The sequence below is a fragment of the Triturus cristatus genome, chromosome 11, assembly GCF_964204655.1.
Source record: "Triturus cristatus chromosome 11, aTriCri1.1, whole genome shotgun sequence".
In the NCBI taxonomy this organism is placed as follows: domain Eukaryota; kingdom Metazoa; phylum Chordata; class Amphibia; order Caudata; family Salamandridae; genus Triturus; species Triturus cristatus.
The window spans coordinates 1,047,823,642-1,047,846,390 of NC_140594.1; the positions used below are offsets into that span (position 1 = coordinate 1,047,823,642).

The 22,749-nt window shown below is 42.0% G+C and overlaps 1 protein-coding gene across 1 annotated transcript in view; it reads left to right on the plus strand.

The window, feature by feature from the left end:
- LOC146785923 (fetuin-B-like) overlaps nt 1–22,749 on the plus strand; it is a 196,654-nt gene that overhangs the window by 56,304 nt on the left and 117,601 nt on the right. Inside the window, exon 5 of the mRNA XM_085635321.1 lies at nt 340–447. Within this exon, the coding sequence (XP_085491447.1) occupies nt 340–447 (108 nt within the window). The remainder of the gene's footprint in view (nt 1–339; nt 448–22,749) is intronic.

Sequence of the window (22,749 nt, forward strand, 5' to 3'; positions counted from 1 at the left end):
GAATTATCCTTCTGGCAGGTCATATTGTGAGACACAATGGAGGATGTGTGATTTAGTTACAGGGAACTTAAATGTGGGTTTTATAATTGCAATGAAAGTTTGCCATTTCACTACAGCAGCTCTACTGATCATTCCCATAATAGATGTGGGTAGGTACCACCATTGTACAGTGAAATAAGGGAAATATGGGTCCTCACTAAAGGGCAATGTATAAGGTGGATAAGTGCCATTTTACAAATTGTTCGCAATATAGTTTAATAAAATTATACATTTTGACTAGTACATTAGATGGGTTCCCTCATTTGATTATCATTGACAAATGCATTTGTTCTCTTTCAGTCTGAGGTTGATCTATCATATTTTGTGGAATTCGTCATTAAGGAAACAAACTGCTCTAAATCAGAAACTCATGTTGCTGACTGTCACTTCTTGGAGGACGAACAAGCTGTAAGTGCCGAATTGAAATTGCAGTCCTTGTAAATGATAGTTCATCTATTCGAATGGTATAATGCATCGTACTTTATCACAATATGTGCTATCCTTTTAGGATAGGTGGCAACGTTTGTACGAAGTGTCCATAAAAAAGCTTGCTACATTTTATCACTCTTACTACTGTATATTATTGAATGATTGCTATTTTTATGAGGTGCCGAACATAACATTTGATCACCTAGCAGTACCTGAAAATAAAATAATGTGAGCACGAGGATGACGTCAGAGATGCTTAAAATATTTTGATTATGCATGAGCTGTTTTTAGGATATACTTTCAATTGGCTGGAAAGAAAGCAGGGTAAGTCTAAAGGCAGGTACGTGTGTTTTTTTTTATTGAGCAGAAAAAAGAGAGACAAAAGCTCATTAGAGTACATGATGAGTTATAATATTCCTTCGATAATGAAGAAAAAGGGGGTGTAATGAAAAATAAGGAAAAACAATGACAAAAGGATCAATCAGCTTCATAAAAAATGGAACACGGTGCAATATGACAACAGTGCATTTTAACCAGAGATAAAGTGCAATACCATAAGAATGGATTTAGATGGAGTTTTAGAAAGATTTAAATAACGCGTTGCCTACAACAAAGTGCAGTAGAACATCAGTACATTCAGATTAAGCTTTAAAGCATTTTGAATATCTAAATAACAGTAATGTCTTAAAATTGTCCCATAGATTTCCAAATCCTAGTAGACCTTTTAGTCGCACCAACCTTTGTTTTCATAAGCCTCTTCAAATTTACTTGTGTGGATCATTTTCTTGTGCCAGTCTAAACATGTGGGAACTCTAGTTCTTCAGTTCTGCAGAATCAAGGATCGGGCCACCAAAGAGGTGATTGAAATAAAGGCTTCCTTAGCTTTAGTATTTGAAGAAGTTAACTTCTGTTTTGGCAAGCCAAGAAGAGCCACTGCAGGCTCGCGGTCGACTTGGCAATGTAAGCCTCCACTAAGAAAACCAAGTATTTTTCCCCAGAATTGAGCCAACAATGGACAGGTGAAAAAAGTATGTATGGATTAAGTCTCCACCATCTTCCTGCTGGCATCGAAAACATTTATGTTCCAATTCGGGATACATTTTGTGGAGGGCTTTGGGGGTGTAATACGCTAGCCAGTGTGAGAGAAAAGACATACGCTTCAAATTTGCAGCCCTTAAGGCTTTATCCCCAAGTTGCGTAATCCTCTGCCACTCGACCTTGGAAAAGGAGCACTGTATTGTCAAAAAGAAAATTGGCCAAGAAATCCTTTATTAGATGATTTTCCCCTTGACTCTGCAGAAATCTGTACCATTTGCTTACCCCACTCAATCTGGCTTTAAAAAGAGCTGCTGCTAATGGTGATTGACAGGGGCGGGTGGGAAGACAATATTTCTTCACGAGATGGACAGTTTATATTACCCCCCCATAAAAGGCTTACTATGATCCCCAGATCTAGCTAGAATTTCCTGCTAGGTGAGACACATCCCTCCCACAGCAGGAAATGACTCAACTCTCTGAAATCTCTGGCATTCCAAAACCTTAAATGACTGGGCTGGATATGCAAACCTGAGTCTTTGTATTCCTTTAACTGCCAATATTCCTATCCAGCCTCCAAAGTGTTGGTAGAATAGAGGGACTGGAGTCTAGGACCTAGCATTTTTAGGGAGTTTAGCAGTTTTTACGAAGACCGGAAGCTGAGATCCCGCTTCCTTTGCCATTCCATCAATAAAAATATCATTTAGCAATGCACTTGAATCCAGTATACGAACCATGAAGTCGAGGAGGGAGGCGACATAATATGTACGTATCTGGGGCAAAGCCAGGCCGCCCTGATTTATTCGTAGAACTGGGTATTTAACTTTGGGTGCCTTTTTTGTTCTAAACAAATTGTTGAAAAGTAACATCCAGCTCCTTAAAATAGGGTAACTTCATTTTTATTGGGATATTGACGAATAAAAAAAGTAATAAAGTCAAAATTGACATTTTGATGATAGCTACCCAGCCAATAAGAGTAAGAGGTAGAAGAGACCATCTATCCAGTAGATCTCATATTTTTTTCAGCGTGACCTCATAATTCAATTCAGCATAAGAATTAGTTACATACATTTCCAAGTATCTAGTCAGGTTGGTCAATGCCGGCAAGCGTTGAAAATTAGCTGGGAGGTTATCTGCTGAGATATTAAACAGCAGAGTTTCAGTTTTATTATGATTAATTTTGTACCCTTAGATAGCTCAGAACTGCTCAAACTCACCGAGAATTGCATTTAGATTTAATTAATTGGTTTAATATACAAAATGATATTGCCTGCAAATAACTTGAGCGTAGACATACCCTCAATTGGGGCTTTAATTCCCCGGTTAGCTCTTATCCTGGCTGCCAATGGCGTGATAAAAAAAGTAAAAAGTACAGGCGACAAGGGACAGCCCTGACAAGTGCCCCAATTTATATCTATAGTTCCGACTATACTGGAATACAGCAAAATCCGAGCCTGTGCACCCTGGTATACATTATATAACATATTTATAATTATGCTGGGAAATCCGACCCTCCTAAGAGCAAAAAAAAGGGCTTCACAATAAATAAGATAGAAGGCTTTTTCAGCATCAAGCATCATTATAAAGGCAGAGATTTGATTAGTATTAAAAAAAATCAATAGCATGTATTTAAAAAGCGGTATTTGAAGACATTTGCCGTCCTGGCAAGAAGCCAGTCTGATCTTTGTGAATAATCTTCTGGGTGACAGGCGAAATTCTATTGGCCCATACTTTCATTAGGATTTTTACATCGGAATTTAAGAGGCTGATAGGTCTAAATGAGCTGACATCCCAAGGATCCTTCCCTTTTTAGCAAAACTTACAATTATTGATTCCTTGAATACTCCGGGGACCTCTCCCCCATTCTTCACTGCATTAAAAAGTTCCACAAGGAACATACCCAGCTCTACGTGGAAGACTTTATAAAACTCTAATGGAAGCCCATCATTCCCACAGGCCTTCCTGGATTGCATTGAGGCTATAACTTGGCGAATTTTTGATGCTGTAATATCGGCCACAAGTTCCTCTGCCTGAATGCCTGATATTTTGGGTAAAATTATGTCTATAAAATACTAATGTATAGCCTCTTGGGAAACCAAATATTTGGTTGCATCAAGTTTTTTTATAATGGGCAAGAAATATTTGCGCAATCTCATCCTTAACAGATGTTAGAGCCCCGGCCTAGGTTGCTGTACTTCAGTAACTAAGGCAGCTTCCTGCTTCACCCTAAATGACCAAGCTAGAAACCTGCCCACCATCTGGCTTTCCTCAAAGACTCGTTGTTGATACGAGTGCGAGCTGTTAATCTCTTAGAGCGTAAAAAACTCTCTCAGTTCTTGTTTAGTGCTGGACCGCTGCAGATCTATAGTAGTTCGCTCAGTTGGAGACCTTTGCCTCAGCTGTACTGCGGCATCAACTGCAAGTTGAAGTTCACAAATATGAGCCCTCTGGATTGAGCAGTGGCCTGAGCGATCATCTGGCCACGGGTAGCTGCCTTAAACGCACCCCAAACAGAAAAAAGTGTTGCGGTGCCTTTATTGATCTGGAAAAACTCTTTGATCCATATCTTCATTTTTATCAACCGTTCCTGATTGGAGAGAAGGAGACGATCCATCTGCTACCTGGATCTCTCCCTTCGCCAATCGTCTAGTTCAGTCTTGACACTGACAGCAGAATGGTCCGAGAAGGAGTTTGCCCATATTTGAGAGTCAAGACACTTAAGAGAATGAGAAATGAGGAATTCATCAATGCGTGAAGCAGACTGGAATTGCCGGGAATAATAAGTATACAGAGACACTTCCAAATGGGCTTTGCGCCAAGGATCAATCAATTGATAGTCTTGGATCATGATATCTAATACTTTTTTAGTGCTCGGCTTCAGTTGTATTTCTATTTTGTTCGAGGTATCCTAAATACTGTATATAGTTAAAATCGCCCCCTAGTATTATTGGACCTACTGCTCCTCTCATGAGGCCATTCATTTTTATAATAAATTTGGGGTCGTCTATTGTCGGGCATAATAATTAACAAGATTGAAAACTTAACTATTAACTCCGACTATGATCCAAATCCACCGACCAAAAGGACCTGTATAATGTTCCAATTTAGCCATTGCCTAAAATAGATTGAAATGCCCCTTATGGCCAGCCCAGCAGAAGCATAATTCACCTTTATATAATCATTAGGAATATGTAATTTCAGAAAATAGAATTTGAGGTGCGAAAGAAGTCAGCCACCTAAGTAGAGCCCCATACATTTTCCTATTAGATATCCGATTGACATTGACTGAGATTATACATGGCTCTACCCCCATTTCCGAAATACTTCTTTATAAACAAAACAAAACCCCAACCCCCGTTTCTGAAAGACCTTCTCGTATGTAGAGGCCTAATAAATAAAAACTTAAATAACATGACTTTCCTATCTAAGATTCTGCTCTTTTCTAATACCCATGCTCCCCACCACCAACACCCTACCTCAACTTGCCCCCTACCCCTGAAAGGCGGGGAATAGCCCACAGTACCCCTCTCAATCCTCCCTGGTAGAGCACCAGGAATGACGCACCAGTTTGGTTCCATGTTGAAGCACCCTGAGTGAACGACCAGCTCCCCCTCCCTCCCCCATGAATCATGAAAATACATCTCTTCCTTTGTTTTCTTTGTTATTTTCTTTTCCCTTTTTCCCTTTCTCGCTTTCCTCTAGGCCTTCAGAATAGAAATTGATTGCAAGATTTCTTGTGTCTCTTCTAAGTTTGTAAACATACTAACACCAGGAGTTTGGACTGTTGCGCTATTGCTGACTGCGCACTCTGAGCCTTAAATAAATAAAGGAGCTTCACAAACTCCTTCTGATGCCGTGCTGCTGCTGCGGACATATCAGAGAAAATTCTACAACAGGGTACTTCATTGGTGGAAAATTGTTTTCTTTTTATAGCTCTAGAAAGAATTTGTTCTTTAATACAGTAATCAGCAAAGTTAACCAGGATTGTCCTTGGTAAATTTGAGTTTGGAAATGGATGAGCTCGTACCCTGTGAGCTCTCGTGATTGTCAAATCCCCTGAAATTTCCAGTACCACATTTTTCTTGATGAATATCTCAACCCATTGGATGACTGGAGCCCCTTCACAGCCTTCGGGCACACCTACCAGCCTTAGGTTGGTGCATCGCAAATGATTTCCAGTTCATCAATCTTATTTTCCAGCAACAATTTATCTTTCCTGACTAGATCTGTTTGATGCTGCAGTATAGTTATTCAATCCTCAATTTGTGATATCCTAGACTCAGCCTCCTGCATCCAGACCGGAAGCTTGCAACTGCTTCCTCTATTTTCGTCATGCAAAGATGCAGGGATGCAATCTCGGTTGCTTGTGATGGTTTTAAATCTCTTATTTCGTCTAAGTTAAGGTTTAGCATGGCTTTTAGATCCCATTGCATGGACTGGTCATTGACTGGCATCTGAATTTGAAAGATGGGTCTTTGAGTTTCTTGAGGTAGCGTCCTGAGATTGCTATTGTGGGGTCGCCAGCTTCATTGGATCTATTGTAGGAGATGGAGATGAAACCTGCAAGTCCGTTAGAATATTCTGTTGAGAGGGGGCTGAATCTATGAGAGCAGCATGTTCTAGCATGGAGGCAGTAGAGCTCGATGTTGAAGATTGATCATATCTCTCATTTATGGAAGGTCCCGGAGGCATAGTTGGTATCGCTTTAGCTTTAGAAAAAAGTGGATATTCCTTTCCCTTCTCTTGGGTTAAGGCTATAAAATCTTCTCATCGTGGTGCATAGGAAATAATATATTTTCTTTCTCCCCCCCTTGTGAGTGCTACATTTAATGCCATCTCTTTTTCTTCTCCTGTCATCCTACCAGGATTGGACAAATTGCATAGTTCATCTTGTGAAGGGTCCTGCGAGATGTGCTGGAAGGCTGACGAGGTATTCCCAGCCACCAGCCTCTGGTCCACCATATCTTCCTCAGAGCTTAGGGGACTAGCCGCAACTGTCGAGCCACAACGTGATTTTACACTGTGCTCTGCTCATGCTGCAGCTGATGAAGTCTTCCTTTGAGTGGTTTGTGATTTGGTTTTGAGGCCAGCGGCAGTATCTGAGTTCATCAAAATGTTTGCGAACCTGAGGTGTTTTCCCATTATAATAGATGTAAAAGTCCTTTAACGCTTAGGGCAAACTTGAATGGATTTTGAGAAGGATTGACCAACCCAGCGACCCACTAGCAGTATGCTCTGCTCATCATAGCACCCTCAGATGGCTACCCTTGGTATGAAACCTGGTTGCTCTCAATACTGCCCTGGAATTGTTAATGCCCAAAAAGTAGAAAAGAAAACATCATCAAGGTGCTTTCCACTTGTCCCCTGTAGTTGTGGCTTCAGAGTGGCCTCAAAGTCCGAAGTGGGACCAGCCAGCCAACTTCCTCAATCTAGCTGATGCTCCACCTCAATACAGCTGTCCCATGAAGGCAGGTGAACAATTAAATCCAGATAAAGCTTCTTGCCTCTTTAGCTTTAAAAGAACAAGCAGTAAGGAGTTATAAGCGAGGCCAAAATCTCCCTCCTCCAAGACGCCTCCAAAAGAGAGAAAGAAAAAAAAAGGGAACAAAAGGCAGCAATAAACAGGATTGCCCATCAAGCTCTATGCTTGGCAACTCCTGACTACATCCTCGGCGTCTCCTAGGGAATCTACGAGCCGCCACATTCCTTTTGGAAATCCGGATTGGAGTCAACAGAGTAGAACCGGAGCGTCACACCGGGCTTCACACACCCGGAAGCGACAAAGGAACGAAGCGGCGGTGAGTTGTGGGGAGGGCGGTGGAGCTGCTCACCTAGCGGCAGAGCATAGCTGTGGGGTTGCCTGCTGCCAGGGATGTGCGATTTTGGGAATTCATAGCAAAAAAAAGCCATATCCATTATGTTGGGAGAATGGGATGTGTGAGCAGAGCTGCTACCTTTCTAATTTATTGTAAGGAAATGCACCTGCATGGTGTGTTTCAATTATGTTTTTGGGGAGATTTGTGCATTACTTCACCTCAGTAAGGACTGAGACCAGCTAAACAGCACTCATTGAAATGTGCTTTGCTAAAATGGTTTGCATTTTCTATCTCAGTGCAACCATGCTAACTGGAAACTGACTTGACTCCCTGTGAGGACCTCAGGCTTTGAGGTCCTCAGGCGGATTCTGCACAACAATGAAGTATTAATAATTGGGCCAGCAAAGTGTGCCAAACGTTCAGGCCATGCTATCTGTACTATCTGGGCCATTTATCAGATTGCAAAGCAGAAATTCACACACCTTAGAGAACTGCACTTACTAGTGACAGCTCTACAACCGGAACCAATGTTTCATCAGGAATAACTATAATGAAATCCTTCATTTGCTGCTCAGTAATGGTGGTAACACTTGAAATTGCATGTTTTAACCTAATTATTTTATCCTCCGTAGCCCGGGAGCATGTACAAGTACACGCCAAATACGGAGCCTCGTAACCAACGTCTTTATTCATCAGTGTACAACATTCAAATTGAACTTCTCATCATCTCATAACCGATAATAGCCACACCTTAACACCTCCCTTTGGTCCACTTTGCCTCCTATGGGGCACCCATGCCAATCATCTATTTTCTGGCCAGATTATATGAGGATTTGAGGAGTAAAGTCCGTTATGGCCCCGGGGGGAATGCACCAATACCTTTGCAGTTAAGCGAGGTATTCGGCAAGGTTGTGTTTTTTTCTTTGTTTATTAATGGGGTAGATGAGACGTTACAAGGAGTGCATGCTGATGCCCCCCAAGTGGCTGGGCACCCCACACCTGTACTTTTGTATGCAGACGACACGGTCCTCCTGGCCAGGACTCCAGTGGGGATGCAGCACTTAATGGATGCTTCTAGTGATTTTATTGACTCTAGAAATTGATTATCAATGAAAGTAAAACCTATACTATGGTATGCGGGTCACAGGACAAACAAAGCAGAATTTTTTTATGGATCAATCTCCTGTGACCACGGTTGATACTTTCTACTACCTGGGCATTACTTTCTCAGGTAACGGGTCGTGGACTCGTGAAATTAGCAAAATCAGAACCAAAATGGATAGCAGCACCCGTGGTATTTTTAGATTTTCTGCAAAACTAGTCTCTAGGCTGGTCAAGGAGATGACAACAATTTATAAGGCAAGGGTTTTATCAATCACAACATATGGGGCTGGTATCTGGGGTTACCACAATAGTTCTGTGTTACAGATGGAGGAAAATAGTTTCCTCAAATGTCTCCTCAACCTACCCACCTCGGCTTCTTCAGAAATCATACATAAAGAAGTGGGGCTACAGTATCTTATAGATACAGTTGCATCTCACCCATTACTGCTCTGGCATTCCATATGGACTAAGGATGAAGCCAGTTTTACAAAATCAATCATTTTTGACTGTCTTTCTTTGGATAATGCTCAGAAGATTCCCTGGTTAAGTTATATCAGTTCGCTGTACAGTAAATTATTTAAGATGTCAGTATGGAGCAATCCCTCCCAAGTATCATTACTTAGGAAGCTGTTTATCAGAGAGATTTTTATGAATCACAGGAGTGAAGTTCGGCTTGATTGCGAATGCAGGAAACCAACTGTAAGGTTTTATTTAATACTTGCTTCTAATGTAGGCTGTCAAGATTATCTAACATACAGTCCCAACTTTCTGCATCATTTCGTTTTAGTCAGATTCAGGTTGGAAATCGCCCACCATTTAGTGGCTTTCCCTAACATGAAAACTTGTCCTCCAGCCATGACCCCCTTGCCCGTGTGATAGACAGAGCAAGCACCGTGCACTTTATGCTGTTTTGTGGTTTTTATTCGGGTTTTAGGAACTATTATTTAAAAACATTTCTGCTTGCGTATGGCAGTGATTTGCATTTTGCTGCAGTAAAATACTTGTCCGAACTTAACGATGCCAGGGTTTGCTTTAATATGTCACTTGTTATTATAAATGCCTTCAATGCACATAAATGTATTGTTGTATCGATATAGTGATGACCCACTGACAATTTTTAAGAAATTGAGCTGTCTTTTTATATACAATATTTTATGCGTTTTAAATGTGATTAACTTTGGCCTCATGTTGCAGACCAAGCATCATCTTCTTTGTTTTTTATTACTTTCCATATGTAATGCAATCAGTTTTAATGTATGCACGTTTTTAGTTGTGATCAATTTTGGCCCCATGTTGCACATCAGATGTTATCTGTTTTTTTTTTTTATATGTAATGCAATCAGTTTTGATGTATGTACACTTTTATGGTTGTTTTATACATACCGAATAACTTTTTTGAACTGAATTCCCAAATGATTACGTACTTCTTTCATTGAGTCCGTCCAGGGCTGGGGTGTCTTAGTGCTCACAGTCCTAAGAAACTACATCTCTCCCCTTGTTAAATAAAAAGGTATAAACAACAGCAGCATTATATTTCTTTAATCAGTCATCGAGATGCACGCACAGTTCGGCTAGACCGCGTGGTATGAGGTAGTTGAACTGCACCCAGAGTGGACACTGAGGCTGCAGGGCCTTATGTCTGATCTGGACCTTCAGGTGGAACAGCCTCATCTGGGATTACAGGGACTGATGATCGTTGAGACAGATGTCTGACATGTGATAAATCCCTTGTAATAGATCTTCTGGGACGTTGCACTGTTATCATGTGTCCCTTGTGCGTAACTTTTTTTTCCGTTTTTCTTTGAAGAGAACTCAATCACCTTCATTGAAGACGATTTCCTGATCAGCATATGTCTTCATTTCACGTTTTTGAGCAGTGTCAGTAGCACAAACCTTTCATCATTCTGGGTTCACTCAGTGGTTCACTGTGGTGGTTTGGTTCTTATAGCTCTCCCGAACATCAAGGTGGCAGGACTCTCACCGGTGCTGGAGAGAGAAGTTAAACCATAGGCATGATAGGCTTGACATAAGGCATGACTCAGCTCTATTCCCCCCATACATGCAAAAAAAGTCACAGTTTACCACCTACTTCAAGTAGGTGGTAAACCATTAGCAAAACCTTATCCTTTTAGAACGGGTGCTCAAATATTTTTCAAGACTAGGCAGTGGTCCCAGGGACCACTGCCTGCCCTTAAAAAATTTAACTGAAAAGTTGAATTTTTATTTTTTAAAGGCATCCCGTTTTCCTTTATAGAAAATGGGCTGCATTTAATAAAAACTGCTTTATTGACAAAGCAGTTCCAGACATGATGGTCTGCTGACCCCAGCAGGTCACCATCCCTAGTTGTGCTCGCCATTCCCAATGTGGTCTCAAATTGCGACAGCCTTATTAATATTCATGAGGCATGCAATTTGCGACCCCATTGGGAATTACAAACAGTGTCTGTGACACTGTTGTACATTGAATTGTGCGACTCGCAAATTGAGACTCGCAATTTGTGAGTCGCAAAATTCAATAGTGGTACATCTGGCCCTAAGTGACATCTCTAATCGCACCACCTCCAACATCTCAAATCTCACTCCCACTGACTTTCACTCTATGACTCTGGACAAACAATATGAAGCAAAGTACCAACACTTCCTCCTCATTAAATAAAATGCCCATGTCCAAGCTAAATGGGAGACCAACACACAATGAATACCAACTAGAGAAAGTATTGCAGGGTCTCAACAATATCACAATAAACCTAAATGCATGTCCAGATCCTGCCCAACACCCCCCCCCCTCCTTACATTCAACAGCAAACAACTCCTAAGACAAGCCAAGATACAGCCACTCTGCTGGAACACAAAGCTTCTCAAGAACAAAGTTTAGAGGCCTAAGAGAACAAGTTCCATGATGTCTCTGAGAGAGGCAATGGAGCTAGCCAAATCCTACAACCTAGCACCTAATAGATCTAACCCCTCCTCTAAGAGCCAGGTTATCACAGGACTAGGGAGAAGCCCCACACCAACGAGAACGACTAGACCACCAGTAGACCTCATCAATATCCACTTGGCTTCCTCCCCTCAATTTAATAAGAACTGCAGGGAGACCAAATGTATGCTCACAAACTGCAGATCTGCAACCAATCATGCAACAGAACTAGCAGAAACAATCCTGAACCACAACATTCACAACATCAACATAGGGGAAACAGACACCTTCACCTACAACACATTTAAATATCTCAGGACCAACATAAGGATGAAAGACAACATTACAGTGAACTGTCACGTACTCTACCACCCACCAGGTCATGTACTCTCCTTTAATGAACACCTAACAGATCTGATAACACACTTCTCATTCTCACATGACAACAACATCAATCTAGGGGGCCTCACCCTTTACAGCAATGATGAAAGCAATACTCTAATCCGGCGGTACTCATAGTACTGCCCGCGGCCCACCAGCGGCCCGGCAGGCCTTCATTAGCAGCCCACGGACCTTCATTGGCGGCCCACAGACCTTGCCATGCCATTTTTACATTACCAGTGAGGCCGGCAGAAAACACAGAAGATGACCAGAGCAGCATATGTAGTGAATACGTATTAAAGACATATTCACTATGTATGCTCCTGCAACCATCTTCTGTGTTTACTGCCAGCCTCTGGCCTCTGCGACCTCACACATGGCACAGTCGGGAAGCTTCCTAAAAGGCCCTTTAAAAGTTAGCTGTAAGCATTTTCACAGCTGACTTTTAAAGGGCATTTTAGGAAGCTTCCTGTTTCATGTTGCCAATGGCCTCCTCTTCTAAGTCCTCTTCTCCTGCGGCCTTTACTATACCCACAGAGACACACACACACAGACACACACACAGAAACAAAAACACACACACACAGAAACACGCACACACAGACACAGACATAGAGACACAGACACAGAGACACAGACACAGACACAGAGACACAAACACACAGAGGCACACAGAGACGGACACAGAGACAGAGACAGAGAGACACCCAGACAGAGAGACACCCACACAGACAGAGGCACACACAAAGACAGAGACACACACAAAGACAGAGACTAAGATAGAGACACACAGAGACAGAGAAACACACAGAGACAGAGAGACACACAGAGACAGAGAAACACACAGAGACAGAGAGAGACACACACACACACAGACACACACACAGACAGACGCATACAGAGACACACACACAGACAGATACACACAGACAGACAGACACACCCACACACAGACACACACAGACAGACAGACACACACATACAGACAGACACACACACAGAGACACACACACACACAGATAAGAGACAGAGACACACAGAGACAGAGACACACAGAGACAGAGAAAGACACACAGACAGACGTACGCACAGACAGACGTACGCACAGACAGATGTACGCACAGACAGACGTATGCACAGACAGATGTACGCACAGACAGAGACGCACAGACAGATTCCCCGGGCGAGACACACACACAGACAGACGCACACACAGACAGATGCACACACAGACAGAGGCACACACAGATGCACACACAGAGACAGAGACGCACAGAGAGAGAGAGATGCACACACAGATAGAGATGCGCACACAGAGACAGACACGCACACAGAGACATAAACACGCACAAACAGAGACACAGAGAGAGAGAGAGACACACACACACAGACACACACAGAGGCAGAGACACACACACACACACAGGCATGCCAAGACAGACGCAGAGATGCACACACAGAGACACACACACAGACGCACACACAGAGATGCGCTCACAGAGACAGAGACGCACACATAGAGACAGAGACGCACACACAGAGACAGAGATGCACAGAGATACACAGCTAGAGACACACAGAGGCACACAGAAACAGAGTCAAACAGAGACAGACACACAGACAGAGACACAGGCAGAGAGACAGAGACACACAGACAGAGACACACAGGCAGAGATAGACAGACGCACTGACAGAGACCGACACACACACACAGACAGACGTGTGTTTATGTTGTGTCTGGTGGCTCAGTGGACTAATGCATCCGCTGCAGAGGCCTGTGTTCAACCTCATGGTCACAGTTTTTTACCCCCTAGCCCCGCCCCCCACTAACCCCGCCCCCACAGGTGTGGCCCTCGGCCACAAATCACACTCTAAATTTGGCCCCCGAGGGAAAGTTTGTGAGTACCCATGCTCTAATCCAATCCGTAAAAGCCTTCTTAGTTGATAAGAATCTCTCACAGCACTGCAGAGGTCAAACCCTAGATGCTATCATAGCTCAAGAAGAAACACTAACTATTAACAACATCCTCCCCGTCACCACATCATTTTCAAAGTGCTTCCCCATGAAACTCGCAAGCAGAAAATCCGCCAAATGTCGAGAAATTCTTCTAGTGGACCTTGAAGAAAGAATGCTGTCACTTCCACCCCCTCATCAGAAAACCTTTCAACAACTGAACTCACCACTCACTACAACGCAACGAGATCTTCAATCCTGGACCAAGTAGCCCGTCTGAAACTAAAAAAAGTGAACAACACTCCCTCAACATCCTGGTCCAACAAAGACTTTAACTTGGAAAGAAGACAGCTCAGAGCGGCTGAAAGACTCTGACAAATTAATCCTACCTCAGTCCACCCTGATAAGGTCAGGAGGGAGCCAGTAAATATAAAAAACATGTAATGAATGAAAAAGCTTCCTTCTTCTGTGATGCTCTAGATGAGGCCAAAAAACCACTCCAAAGAGCTCTTCAACATCATCATTCAACACACCTCCAAACCAACCCAAAAAAAACAGGTATCTAAAGAAGGATGTGCCAAATTTGCCAAATTCTTCAACGATAAAATCACCAGGATCAAACTCTCCCTTTATGATGACAACCAGTCTTCCAAGGAGAAGCCCCTCTCAGAAATGAAGATAACAACCCTCCCTTGCCCTACACGGCCACCCTAGCAACGATCACCACACAGGTCAACACAGACCCAATCGAATCCAAGGGCTCCATTTAACTCCCAGATACTGGAAGGTTTTCAACCCACTCTCAAAGACGGGCATATCTGTTCTCCTGGCCACTTCAAAACCCTCCTCCCAGCTAGCGGACCCCTCCCAGCCTCATTAGCAAAAAAACCGTAATCATGCTCTGGACTAAGATTGTAAACAGCTCCCTGATGACTGGAGTGATACCTGACTATCTTAAACTCGGTCAAGTCACGCTACTACTTAAAAAACAGAAGCAGACCCTAACAACCTAAATAACTTCAGACCTGTTTCCAATCTGCCCTTCCTAGCCAAAACTCTAGAGGAGTGTGCTCTCTCATAACATAACCAACACATCAAAAACAAAATTCTCTGGACCCTCACCAATTGGGCTTCGGAAAAGGATGCACCACGGAAACAGCTATTTTTAATACAGTATATGACCTACACAAATCCCTAGACTCAGATCAAGGATGCCTACTCATACTCCTTGACATATTGGCGGTGACCAAAAGCTCCCCCTGGATTCTCTCCAAATAGGATCGGTGTGGACGGGCTGGTCCTATCCTTCCTACAAAACCTTTCTCAGTAAATAAAAATAAGCAATTGGACTTCTGATACAACATCAATAACTTGGGGTGTCCCTCAAGGCTCAGTCCTCTTGCCCACTTTGTTCAGTGTCTACATGTAACCCCTCACCGACATCCTCAACCAACTAAACATCCTCTTTCACCTATACATAGATGACATCCAGCTCTATATGGAAATCTCCACAGTAGACAATATACACTGGCTAAATTACACCCTCGAAGAAGTTCAACACTGGCTATCTCACAACCATCTAAAACTCAACCATGATAAGACAGAAATTCTCCTAATTTCAAATACAGATCAGCCCACTCAGATGCTAGAATGGTTAAATGTCATATACACTCAACTGCCATCTAACCCTAGCTGACTCCGTCAAATCTCTAGGAATAACAGTGTATGCCAAAATGATCATGAAAGGCCACATAAATAATAGTGTGAAGAGTGCCTTCTACAACCTGAAACTTCTGCACAAAATCAAACCCTACCTACCGTCGAACAATCTCAAATCTGCCACACAAGCGTTGCTGCTGTCTAGATTGGACTACTTGAACTCAACCCTCACAGGCCCGGCTAAATCCCACCTTGCACCCCTTAGAACCACTCCCAATGCAGCAGCCAGAATGGTCACAGGAATAAAAAAACATGACCACATCTCCCCTGCAATGACAGAACTTAATTGGCTTGTGATTGAAGTTTGCTGTAGCTTCAGAACTGCCTGCCTTACTCACAAAGCTCTTCACGCTGGGAAACCTACTTACCTTGCTGCAAAACTCAAAAAGGCAGGTCAGACTAGAAACCTAAGAAGCTCAAATCCACTATTCCTCATTTCACAAACAGTCCAAAAAGACAAAAAATACTGGCCCGGTCTTTTTCGAGCAATGCCTCTAAAATCTGGAACTCCATACCAGTACATATTAGGACAAACCCCTCCTTCCGGTTCTTCAAGAGACAGCTAAAGGGTCTCCTCCTCATCTGGCATCGCAACTAATGGATCATCAATCACTCATCGCTTTAGATTCTCTACCCCTGCTCTCCCTACACCTCCTGCTTGTCATTTATCCTCCATTGTGCTGAGCCACTGACCTGATCGGATTCTACTCACCTGTCCTGATTATACTTGCTATTGTGTTATGAACATGAACCGATGTAAAGCACTCTGACACCCCCGGGTCTTGCAAGCGCTATTTAAAAATCTCAAATAAATAAATAAAATAATGATTAACGCTGATTCACTTTTTGCTGTTCCAGCTTCCATGTCAGCAGCTTGCAGATCTACTCTTTCCTCTGCTCTTATAGCCATTAGTACTTTTTCTAAACTGAGTGTCTCTCTCAACATGCATCTTCTGAACGAGTCCGAAAGATAACCATCAATGACTCTAAGGCACATGGCTTCTTCATCATTAAATTCACTAAGCTTACAGTGTTTGATAAGCATATCAAGTCTCTCAATAACCTCTTCCATTGTTTTATCAACTTGTTGTCTCACTTGATTGAAAATGGACCTTTCATAGAGAATGTTTGGCACCGGATTGAACTTGACTCCTAATGCTTTCTTTAAACTGACAGTACGACATTGTCTCAGTCTGTGTGATTTCGTTTTGCACTTCTTTTACTCCATCACCAGCAAGATTCTTTAAGCATTTAATGATTTCATCATCATTTACATCTTCCAGTACATCAATGAAATCATGGAAAGTCTCAATCCATGAGGCCCATCTGGCACCAATATTCTACTTTTTGGTGGTATTGAATGGTGGCAGGGATTTAAAAAATGCAGCAGCACCATACTCCATGTTTATGTGGCAGCCAGCTGAAAAAATGCACTATTCCAAAGATGGCTTCGGTTGTTTCTATGGAGACCAACAACCTTGCAAGCACAACCCCTGTGTTCGCTCTCGAGCCACCTTGCATGATTTTGAAGTCATAAGGCTGGTGAGTAAATTTCACGACTCGTACCTGGTGGTCGCTGCCTTCTAGCATTGGATCTGGTTGTCGCTGCCATTTATTTTGTAATTGATTGTCTCTGCCTTTAGCATTCTCTTTGTATGAATGATGGCTGAGTGTTGTGGCGCAGCACCCTATTTTCTTCAGCTGGGCCGGCAACTCTTGCTGGGCCTTCAGCTTCTCCATGAGGTCTTGTACAGGCTGCAGTACTTGCAGAGCTTGTACTCCCCATATGCCAACTACAGACTTCTTTGCACCAGCTGGGATGCACGTGGCATGCACACCCAGTTTCCTATATACTTGTAAACTCTGAGGGAGAGCAGTCTTGTTTCTTCTGGGCATGTAAACGCTACTCATCGCCAGTTGTCCGGTCCTTCTGAGCCCCGAAGCATGCATAAGAACACGCCACACATGCAGTTTGTAACCAACATCTTTATTCATTAGTGTACAACATTCAAACTGAACTCCTCATCACCTCATAACCACAACTTAACACCTCCCAAATGATTACGTAATATCTTCATTGAATTCCCCAGGGCCACGGGGTCCTTGTGCTCACAGTCCTTCCTAAGACACTACACTAATGATAGCTTGGCCTAAAAAAGACTAAGTTAGCCACTTAGGGCCCGATTCACAAAATTAATCTAGACAAAATCCTAACTTTCGGTATTCACAAATGCATTTAGAAGTAGTAAAGTTAGGATTCCTAACTTTACTACTCCTAAACTGAGAAAAATTCTAACTTTACGACTCCTAAATGCCTTTTGTGAATACCAAAAGTCATAAAGTTCGGATTTTGTCTCAGATTACGTTTGTGAATTGGGCCCTTAGGGTTTACCCGAAGGGAGACATGGTACCATCCCTAGCCTGTGATTCCCCACCTGATTTAGACATGCAGAAACAGGTGGGATTCTGACAGCAGGGTATCAGCTCGCTCCACCATTAGAAATTCTAAGCTAGTTGCCCATACACTGCCACTGCTGAGTCTGACCTTTGTAAGGAGTACCCTATTTAGGGAAGCCATTGAAATGTTAATTTTTTTCTCATTGAGTCTGCCACGTTCTGCATGGCAGACAATGCATGAAAAACCTTAAATGACCCTTAGGTGAGAAGCATTCATTTTTCTATTTTGAAAGCATTACCAAAGCATTGTGTAGTGGGTGAACTGCCACTAGGAAGCAGAAATGGAGAAGTGGTTTGACAATTGTCTGCCAAACTTAAATTTCCCTGTATGTATAAAGCCAGATTTTCTGTTATCAATTGTAGTTTTGGAGCCTATAATACAGGGACTATTTTGTGCCTGATACAGTTTTTGTGAATTCTTGTGGTGTGACTGGAGGACGTCATGCCTCCTCATGTCATGCCAGTGCCAACTGGAAGTTCAGAGCTTTGTAGCAGAGCCTCAACATAAACACACAGTAGCCAGCTCTTCATTGCCTTTTGTTTCACGAGTGGGAAGGGGTCAAGAAAAGATTAGGGCTGTAAATAAACTCCTCCCATTCATATTTTCACTATCCCCTCGTATCTCAGCAACACAGAGGAATGTTAGAAGTTAGAGAAAGGAAAGTGGAGCTCCCCTCTTCCTTTTCCAACCTTTTAAATTACACCCTCAGTCTCAAATCTGATGATCAGTAGGTCAAGGTTAACTCTCAGTCCACAGTCTCTTTTCACAGGGGCAACTAGACTGTACTAGGCTACACTCCTCTGCCCTTTTTTCCAAATACCATTGATAGTAAGGGCTATGATATTAGAACTCCTGAAACTCAGCCATGCAGGGAGGTGACAGATAACCAGAAATGATTGATAGGAGTTAAAACAAACAATAAAAATTGGATCAAAGAATGCCATGTACATCATAGAAATTACTATGAAATTATGTATTATCACTTTTAGTAATTTCAGCGGAACTGAATGCAAAATGCATCAGTGCAGATTAACATAGGCAGAAAAATTGCTTGATTTACAGAAAAGCTTTGTGTTCCTTAAAGTGTGGGAATACATATAGGATAATGACATGGGTTGGAAGTAGCTCCCTCTTGTCTCACCAATAGATGTTCAACATCATCCTACGTACCTGTAATGTGCTAGGGGAAGGTAAAGTATTGCAATGAAAGAAAGTTAAATAGCGATAATAGAGAGCTCGATTTACATTTTTGTTTTTGTATTTGATGCTACCACGACAACCTTTAGACCGAAAAAGCAATGCCAAGATTAGCAGGCCTTAGATATGGTAATTCGTAAATGATATGTCTCACATCTAAAAAACTAACAACATCAGCGTTGTAGCGTCCTCCTCAGCCCTGGAACATGGAAATTAAGTATGCCAAACAGGAGATCCAGTCAGATACCTCTTTATTCACAATTCACTCACACACTGCGTATTACATCCTACTTTCTGTTAGCCACACTCTAACAAATCCCTGCATATTACGTGTTTCCTTTTGAGAGTCTGCTGAGAAACCTCTTTCAAAATGTGCTGGAAATGATATGGCTGCCTTCTATCTTTGGCAACACAGCCATTAGCCAATCACATACTGCCTTATAATGCACATGTACCGATGTATGACACAAACTTACTGATGTATACCACAGCACAATATATAACTAAGTATTAAAAAAACTATAATTTTAACACTATTAACACTGTTCACACATATTACCAAAAACTACCATTTATACCAAATAATCAATTTTCCTGCCACATTACATTCACATTACATCTGTTTCAATTACCTCACTCAACTGTACACCACTCAACTCTATGCCACTCAACTCTACACCACTTAACTCTACTCTATTACACACTATGCCACTCCACTCTACCCCACTCCACTCTACACAACTACACTATATGCTATTACACTCTATAACACTCATTTTATGACACCTCAGTGTACGCTAACACACTGTACATCCTTACACTTTACACTACTCCACTGTACTCTATTGTAACCAACTCCACTCTAAGACACTACACTCAACACTATTCCACTCTATGCCACTCCACTGTGTTCGATTTCAGTGTACACAACTGCACTGTATGCTGTTCCTTTGTACGCCACAGCACTTTATGCCACTTCACTGTATGCCACTCCACTATACGCTACTCCACTGTATGACAATTCAATGTATGCAATTACTCTGTACATCACTCCTTAATATTACTCTGTACATCTCTCCTTTTTATGACACCACACTCTATGCCACTCTACTCTACGCTAATCCCCTCTGTCATACTACGCTCTACGCTATTCAACTGTATGAAACTCCACTCTACACCACTCTATTCTGTGCTATTCCACTAAATGTTGCTCTACTCTGTCACTATACTGTGCACAAGTAACACTCAACATTATTTCACTCTACGCCCCTGCATTGTATGCTTCTCCACTGTATGCCATTTTAAGTCACTACACTCTGTGCTAATCCTCTGTATGCCACTCCATTCTACAACACTCCACTCTAAGCCACTCCATAGTATGCTATTACACTGTACACCACTACAGTCTACCCCACTACGCTCTACCCGCTCCACTTTATAACAATCCACTCTGGAATTCCACAGTGCAACTCTCCACACTATGCCATTATATTGTATGCCTCTCTACTCTATGCCACTCCAGCATACGCTGCTTCACTGTACACTACTCCAATCTACACTATTAGACTCTACGCCTCTCCACTCTACGCCACTCTGCTCGACTGCATACCAGTATAAACTATTTGTCTGTATGCCACTCCAGTATATGCCACCCACTCTGTGTCATTCCACTGTGTGCTACTACACAATACGCCAATACACTCTACACTATTCGAATGAACGCAACTCCACTGTACGACACTCCACAATACGCTATTCCACTCTATGCCACTCCACTCTACGCCACTCGATTGTATGCCAGTCTAATGTATGGTATTCCACTGTACACCACTTGACTGAACGGCACTCTACTCTATGACACTTGACTCTACCGCACTCAACTCTACGCCACTCCATTCTATGCCGCTATACTATATGGCACTCCACTCTGTGCCACTCCAGTCTATGCCACTACACTAATGTAACTCCACAATATGCCACTCCACTCTAGGACAATCCCCTGTACGCTATTACAATGTACATCAATCCTTTCTATGCCACTCCACTCTCTTCTACTCTACTCTGCACCAATCCACTGTACCCTACTATACTCTACCCTATTACACTGTATGACACTCAATTCTACGCCACTCTACTGTATGTTATTCCACTATATGCCACTCCACTCTATGTCACTACACTGTACGCCAGTAACACTAAATGATATTTCACTCTACACCACTCCACTGTATGCTTCTACACTGTATTGCACTCCACTCTATGCCAGTATACTCTACATTATTCTACCTTTGGTTTATTTAGTGAATATCTAAGGATTTTAAATTCTATTTCCTAACTATAACTTTCCTGTAACCTTTGCCGTATATATATATATATATAATATTTTCTCCATTTCCACTTTTTAGTGGGAGGTGTTTTGGTGGCCAACTGCAATGTATATAAACTCTATGGTTTTTGCCCATGTCATGTGATCAAGACCGGGTTTCCTGGTCGAAACGCGTCATGCTGCTGTTTCTTTGAGGAATAAAGCACTTTATTTTCTTGTCACGGAGTGGTCTGTTCCTGCTCTATGCATTCGTTTGCATATTTCTTGGACTTTGGAAATTATATATATATATCCATCTATATATATATATATATATATATATACATATATATATATATAGATATAGATAGATATAGATAGATATATACATACATATATAAACTCCTTCGTTTCATTATACAAAAATCAGCGTGGATGTATTTTATTTCATATAGCGAAAACTCCCGACGCGTTTCGGAGCAGCCTCTCCTTGATCACGGGTCAAACAACGTTTGCTACCACAATACACAAATAGTGCACATATTATCTACATTGAAGTAGGACTGCAAGATCAACCACATCGTAGTGCAAATTAGCACCCATTTTGAAAAGGATCATTTTATCTTTAAAATGTCAGACAATACCATATTAATACTTATTGTTGAGTGATTTGTCAGTATTACATTATTATTTATATATGTGCTTTAATTATATCGTTTTTTTGCCTGATTGAAATTCATGGACATATTTAATCACAATCACGCCGAAGGGGTACTATTTATCCTCCTTTGTTAGTGCTTTCATGAGCTCCATAATTCTTTTCTTAACTCTGTGGATTGTACTACAAATATAGATCAAAGAACATGGGCACTTAAACATATAAACACAAAAAGCAGAATTACATATGAGATGCTTCGTAAAAAAGAATGGTCTCATACGTTTCAACAGTTCTATTTGTTTGCAGTGAGTACTGTACCTACATGCCTTGTATTCCCCACATACAAAAAAAACTTGTATTTGATGTGGATTCATTGTGGACAATACAGTACTTCTACTCAGAATATCCTTTAATGAAGTGCATTTTTTTAAACGTAATCTGTGGATTCACACCCACATGTTTGTTCAGTGTATCAACTGTCCCTAGGACATGCCAGAAGTTTTTAACTGCAAAAAGAATAAGTTATGGACAGAATGTGGAACAATGTCATACATTCACCCCAGTAAAGAGATCTGGCCTAAATCCATAGTTTTTTTGCTCCCCATGCCGTTCCAGTTTGAACCCAGCCATATGCAAATCAGTCTTGACCCTGCGCCCAATGGGAACAGTCCAGCCCAAACTGCCAGGCCAGGTCCTCCCTGGACTGAAAACAAGCATCCTAGGACTGGTTTCAGGGT